We start from the raw sequence: 6,698 nt of genomic DNA, 5'->3' as shown, positions 1-6,698 counted from the left end.
CGTAATATTATAATCCACTTAATATTAATTGAGGTACTTAGAACATGTCCTTCTATGCCATAAGCATTTCAGAAAAACGTCACTGAGAATCGAAAACATATTTGCACATGTGTGCGTGTATGTCCAAGTGTTGTAAAAACATATTTTTTTATTACATTTATTAAGTTGGTTGTGGGTGAGTTTGTGTGAATGTTAGTATAATTAAGTTCTGGGTCATAAATGCGGCCGTTTACGTTTCATTTGTTTCATTTGCGGTAGAAAGAAAGCACACACATTTTGGAGAAAAAACATTTTACTTTCAACTATGATTTTCTAATTCGTGTATGAGTTTTGCCATGACGACTTTATTGCGATCTGTGCAGAAGAGCTTTAGGGTTTAATTCGTCATCAAAAAAATTTTTGTAAATTTTTCTTTAAAGAAGAACGACAGATAGGTAGGTAAAGAAACTTACATTTATTAGATATTAACCTTAGAAACATAGTTTTTGGATAATTATATCGAAGGGAAACAACATATATATTATATTTCCTGGGGTTTTGCAATTAAATAAATTTATGTTTTTAATAACGCATAGACGTAATTAAAATTTTAATCATACAAAACTTACATATAATATTTCAACGGCATACAACGATTCCCTTAGTAACACATGTTACCACAATATTTATACAAGTCTATCCTATCTATATAGAGACATATGTGTGCAAGACTATAGATAATTGTATGTATATGCAATGTTGGCGTAGTTATGTAAAACTATAAGGTTATAAGGTTTAATAATAAAAAGAAAATTTAAAGTTTATTCAACAAATCCAAGTGAGAAGCATATCCTCATTATGTCCACCTCTTTAAAATAACATAAAAATTGTCGAATATTTTAGGAATATTTGATGGGCATTATTTATCGCCCCAAGGTATTTGAATTTTGGAATATTTCTTAGAATTATTTGTATGGAGCTCTTTCTCTTCCCCGTTTATATCAAACCTGTGCAACAAAGCAAAGCCGATTATCCAAAACAATTAGATAAAATTAAGGCAAAAGCGAAGAATACGCAACTTTAATGCCTTACTAATAATTAACAAAATAAGAAAATTATATTCGGCTGAGGTCTAATCTTGTGCGCCTGCCCATTACCATTTATTTTATCGCGCGAATACCAAGTGCATCTTATCGCTGCCCGACACGGTATCGATATCTTAATAGTTACTACCAGGAGAATATCAACAACACTTATCCACTCAGACATGGTTAGATCCATTTGGAGTTTGGCGCTGATCAAGACTATGTAATGGTCTCTGCTGCAAAGCTTCCGTTTGGGTTTGGGTTGGCAAGTTTATGGCCATTACGATTTTCTCCCATCTTCCCTTGATATGCATAAATATAATCCACTTACCGCAACAAATCAAAAACTGGTTGCGCTCTAAGAGAATACCTTCAATTTCGTAATGACTGCTTCATGCTAAGAATGATTTTAGATAGCAAAAAATACAATTAACAGAAAGTTTTACTTGATCACTTAACGGAAGTTAATCAATTGCTTGCTACCGAAGAAAGCTTCCTCCTAGCAATCCAGTCACACAAGAGTAAACCAAATAAATTTTACAAATTGTGGGATTGTTTTCTCAAGCTAATAATATTGCGAAGAAAAAAAAATCCTAAAAAGCCGAAGCTGACTTCTTAGCAACAATGTACAAGCACGAAAGTAATGTAAAAGGAAATGAGGAAAATCTTGGGCAAATTTTTCCGAAAACAATGAGTCAAAATAAGCCGACATCAAAGTATCCTTGAGTCGGAAATATTAGTCTAAATACAAAATTGTTACCAGCAGTTAAATATTCCCGAAAGGGTTAATTTAAATTTCAAAATTTTAAAAGCACATTAGCGGCTCTTCAAGGTCAACAAACAAGCAGCACGAGTTCTGTGAATAAATAAATTAAATTTTACGATTTTTATTTCGTCATCCATTGAATCAAAAAGGCCTTCCTCTTGGTCACTTGGTAAAGCCCATCTTCACGTTAAATTTGCAAATATTTCGAATTTCTTTTGATAATTTTTCAACCCTTTAATTCAAAAATAACACAAGACAAGCAGGCAAGGCAAGCAAGCAAAAGTTTTCATTATTCCAGCCGCAAATTAACTCGAATGCTTTACTCTGATAGGTACTGGCATTCATAGAAACCATGACAACAAATATATTTTTTGCGACTGTACCAAAAAGCAGCCAGCAATCGTCTGATAGCCGTGTAGGCATAAATAACAAAACAAAAAAAAAAAAAAACACAAAATCCCTTGTTGTTTACTTTGCAAGGATGATAATGCACAGCACAGAGGCAAAGGTAGAGATAGTAGTCATATGACTATTGATTTAAAATCTTTTATTCAAGCTTATGTGGACCCATATATATGCTATATGGATGCCATGTGTCCGTAGATGCTTGTACGAACGAGAGTAGGGGACAAATGATGTATGAAATGCAAAAAGGTATATGACGGACTGCTTGATTCGTTTGTGATAGTTTGTGGAAAAAGACATTAAACCGCTTTTCCGGCAACTGGTGTCTTTGCATTTTCTCTTAAAGAAATTTTCATTATTCGAATCAAATATTGAATGAAATCCGTCAAGATGCTTGCTTAGCATCGTAAAGCTTGCTTTCTTCTCATCGTGTTTCTGTCTTTTTTTTTTCTTAAAAGTCTTTACAGGGAATTCGAGTATCCTACTGGCTAGAATCGAAACATATGGAACATATGGATTCACATTCCATTGCAATAATTCTTTCTTGTTGTTGTGAAAAAAAACTTCTCAACTCTCATACCAACTTAATGGCAACTTAATAAAATTATAAATTTCGTATTATTTGTTATTGTTGCTGGAAATTTGTTGGCGTAAATTAAAAACTAATAAATCATAATTTGTAATATGAAAATATGTCTGGGAAAGTTTCATTGCTGGTAAAGCACACATAAAACTTTATTGAAAACACGCTAATGACCATTCAACTAACTATGACTTTTGAAAACTTTCTGCTGCGGAAATGCTGCACATTCCTCTTCACTCTTGTAAAATGTAAGAATATTTGAACAACATTTTTTTTTTTTTTTTGTTAATCTTACCCTGAACGAAAGTGCAAAATTTTCTATTATTCGAAAAAGGTTTTTGTGCAAAGTATTTTTTAATGCGTGTCTTGATCTCACTTAACAAAAAGCAAAATGAAGCCGCCCTAGGCAATAGCGTTCTTATGTATAAATCCAATCAATATACACGAACTACAATGCAATACTACATTTCTTACACACTCACACCTGCTTTTGTGCGATGAATAGAGACCGTATTATCGTACAAAAGAAGCTTTGAGTGTAGATGGAAAGTAAAAAATTCCTGCGAAAATACTTTTGGGCAAATCACAGCTTTAACCTTGATCCGTCAAGATTACACGAGTAGATAGGCAACTTTACAAGAATTTAAAGTAAAGGTCAAGTTAATTGGAGCTGCGTAGAGTTTCTATAAAAAGAAAAGAAAAAACAGATTTAATTGCTTTCGGGCTAACATGTAAAGAGAGTCAAGATAAGAGGGCCTGCACACCCCGCAAACAAAAAGACGAACTTATAAATTCCTTATACTTCGGCGATAGCTGCAAAACCATCCTCTGCCTAGGGGATGGTACAAAAATTTCTACATAAAATTTCCTGAAAAGTTCGATTTTGTCAAAGTCTTTGGTTAATGCCTTGCATTGGCTTCTCAAATGTTTTTCTTTAGTTTTCAAAATAATGACCATTTCATAGCTTGCCGACTATTGTCTCTTTTCGTTAATGTTACTGTTGCAGACGCTATTCGGAAAATATTCCCTTGGAATGGGAAATGAGGAGAATTGAGAGGGTTAAGGTCGACTCGTAAAAATTGATACATTATCGTGAATAAATAAGAACATAAGCAAAAAAAATTGTGTACAAACACACATCTACTTTCCTCGTAAATTTAATGCGCAGGATTTCGTAACCGGATGAAATAATGTTTAAGATTTCATAATCGAATGAAATGATGTTTAACATGCCATATTCGAAATGTTATTTGGTGAAATTTTAGAAGAAATAGAATAAAACGAAATGACCTCGTGTTTCCGAATTTAAAAACGTCATGCCATCGTTCTTTATCAGAAATACATTAACAGCAAGTATTAATTTAATACAATGAAAATGGTAGTAGAATAAATAAAATTCTTATCAAAATTCTTTTCCCGATATAATCACTTGCCAATTCGCACGCAATGCGAACTTTCAGCGAAACTTATGTGCCAGGTTTCCTAATAGTATTAAAATGCCAGATTCTTTTTGTTACGTTTATTTATGAAACTTAAATGTGTTATTCATTGATTTCAATGCAAATGTAATTATCACACGTACTGCTTAGAATTATGCAAACAAATCAAGTTGTTTTGAAAACAACCATAATTAATCAATTAATTTTATTACATCCTTTTCTTTTTAATAATTTTTCTTTGATATCTCGATTATAATACTATAAAAATGAAAAAACCTCAGATGCGGCAAAAAGAAAAATAAAAATTTAATAAACTAAATGCTAGGCGCAGATAGGAAAGCTATTATTTTTACGAGAGAAGAAAAATTTTCTGAAAAGCCCTCCATGTCCCTCCCACCATAGTTGAAAAAATTTATTGCTTTTGCAAGTACTCATCGAATAGGTAAATGGCCAAAGAGGGATCTGGCTGATTCATTAATTTAGATAAATCGTTGGCGTAACCAGATAATTTGCGTATAGTTTCGGCTTGAGAACCCAAAAATTTCTCTTCAATATATTGGGCAGTCTCTGGATCACGGGCAGCATGCAACGATTGGGTATGTACGTGAATAGCACCGGTAGTCAATTGTTTCTCATTATCCAAAGCCATGGCCAACGAATGCAGTTCATCAACTTCCAAACGCTGTTGTTGTGTGCTTACAGAAGCAGGACTTTCGTGGCGTGTATTAAAATCAGCTCTACCACCACGACGCGTCAGTTGCTTAATCATGTCAATAGTGTCATCAAATGAACGATCAGAAAGAGACTGATATAATTTTTGAAAGCCTGGACGATTCTTCTGATAAGAATTGAAGTGTGTCGCCAAAAGTAAATATTCGTACGATTTAGTCAAATGCGAGTTAATATAAGCTTGTAATTCAGGCTCAACATGACTGATACCGCCATAACGTGCATTACAAATTGAAGGACCTATTTCAAATATATATCAAGAAAATGTTGTTTTTTACTCGATTATAAGTAAAACTAGTCAACAAAAATATTTGCGTTAAAAAAGTATAAGATTAGTACTCTTACTCTCAGTCTCAGTAGCAAACATTCCGGTTAAAGCTTGTTTGATATGGGAAGAAAATAAGAGCACCCGGAAAGAAATTTATTTAAAAAATTTTATTTTTTTTTTCTTTACAGAAAATTCTACAGTAATTCTCTTAATGTTTTACATAGTACATGTTAAGGAAAAATTTCTTCCAAATTTTAACATATAAGAAAAACTGTTAATTTTCTACATTTATATCGCGCAAGTTTTTACTCACCAGAGAGCGTAGATGTTGAGCAAGCTCTCACTACGTTATTATGGCAAACCTCTTCTGCGTTAAGTGAAACGCAAGTGCTAGCAAGCAATGCAACAAAAATTAAAAATTTCATTTTTTTGTATTGATTTTTGTATTCGAAGAACTGAAATAAATGCGTAAAAAAAGTAGATTTTGTTTGGTTTTGAAAGAGACTTTGTAAACAATTTAAATAAATAATTTTGATTAAATTTTCAATATTATTTCGTATCGATGTTGTTTCTAAAAACAAATTTCGAGTAAATTTTCATGGCTTTCCACAAAAAAATATTTATAAGGAAGTTGAACAAACAAATATTATTTAACACTTACTTCTTATTTAGCTTCAATTTAAATTTATAGTTCTTTGTATTACTTAAGAACAAAATGTCTTTGTTTTTTATTTTTAATGCTTTTTCTTCTTCTTGCTAATATATAAGTGTCTCGTTTAAGTTCAGCTATTCAACTGATGTTCCATAGTGCCTCGAATCGATACTTGTATACTTCATAGCAAGCGAGCAATGTAGACAATGTTTACTCTTCTCTCTAGCTCTCTATTATTTAAAAAAATATGGCTTAGCCAATATGGCTGCCGACCGACGCAATAAATAATTGTGGTGGTGTGAAAATCTGACTCACATTTGTTCATAATAAAGAGAATTTCGAGAATTTTCGGGGTTGCCGTAATATTTCGCAAAGAGCTCTTCGTTTTTTCCTTCCCATATATATATAATTTTTTATTTTCAATATTCTATTCTTTGCAAAGCTTAATTGGTAATAATCGAAGAAAATTCTTAAGCATATCCCTAATTTTTTGTGAACAGCATTGTATTTGCTAAACTAAAGTAGTGAAGTCTAGATGGATCTGTTGAAATTGAAGAATTTTAGTTGAAATTTACAACTCTATTTTTCAACAATGGTCAATATTACCATCGAAATTTACAACTGACTTTATTTCAGCAATAAGTTTAGATTTTTCATAATAACTTTGGCAATATCAATAAAAATTTCAAAGCTACAGATAAATTTTTTTTAATTTGATAGTAAAGTGTCTTGGTAACCCTGTGGCATTAATTTGCAAATAGATTAATTAGTTTTAAACAAAATAAATACGAG

At 32.0% G+C, this 6,698-nt stretch overlaps 1 protein-coding gene across 2 annotated transcripts; it reads right to left on the bottom strand.

Moving 5' to 3' along the window:
• Positions 1-4,506: 4,506 nt before the first annotated feature.
• On the bottom strand, positions 4,507-6,075 carry LOC119634324 (ferritin heavy chain). Of its 2 annotated transcripts, XM_038028397.1 has the most exons (4): positions 5,916-6,075; positions 5,568-5,709; positions 5,332-5,364; positions 4,507-5,226 (listed from the first exon to the last, which is right to left on the bottom strand). In XM_038028397.1, exons 2-4 carry the CDS (start codon positions 5,677-5,679, stop codon positions 4,670-4,672), a joined length of 702 nt encoding a protein of 233 aa, XP_037884325.1. In that variant the 5' UTR covers positions 5,680-5,709; positions 5,916-6,075; the 3' UTR covers positions 4,507-4,669. The 2 variants fall into 2 exon arrangements, with proteins under 2 accessions (XP_037884325.1, XP_037884326.1); XM_038028398.1 differs by lacking the exon at positions 5,332-5,364 and having other exon boundaries at positions 4,511-5,226; positions 5,916-6,071.
• Between the last annotated feature and the right edge of the window lie 623 nt (positions 6,076-6,698).

Source organism: Glossina fuscipes, unplaced genomic scaffold (assembly GCF_014805625.2).
Source record: "Glossina fuscipes isolate IAEA_lab_2018 unplaced genomic scaffold, Yale_Gfus_2 3, whole genome shotgun sequence".
Lineage (NCBI taxonomy): Eukaryota > Metazoa > Arthropoda > Insecta > Diptera > Glossinidae > Glossina > Glossina fuscipes.
Note: the sequence above shows the minus strand (reverse complement) of the source record. Positions and strands in the feature narration are given on the sequence as shown.

Bases quoted from the DNA above. Each gene is read 5' to 3' on its own strand.
- LOC119634324 (XM_038028397.1), bottom strand. From the start codon at position 5,679: ATGAAATTTTTAATTTTTGTTGCATTGCTTGCTAGCACTTGCGTTTCA. The intron at 5,365-5,567 runs GTGAGTAAAAAC...ATATCAAACAAG, and splicing joins CTCAACATCTACGCTCTCTG to CTTTAACCGGAATGTTTGCT. The intron at 5,227-5,331 runs GTAAGAGTACTA...TATTTGAAATAG, and splicing joins GTTTGCTACTGAGACTGAGA to GTCCTTCAATTTGTAATGCA.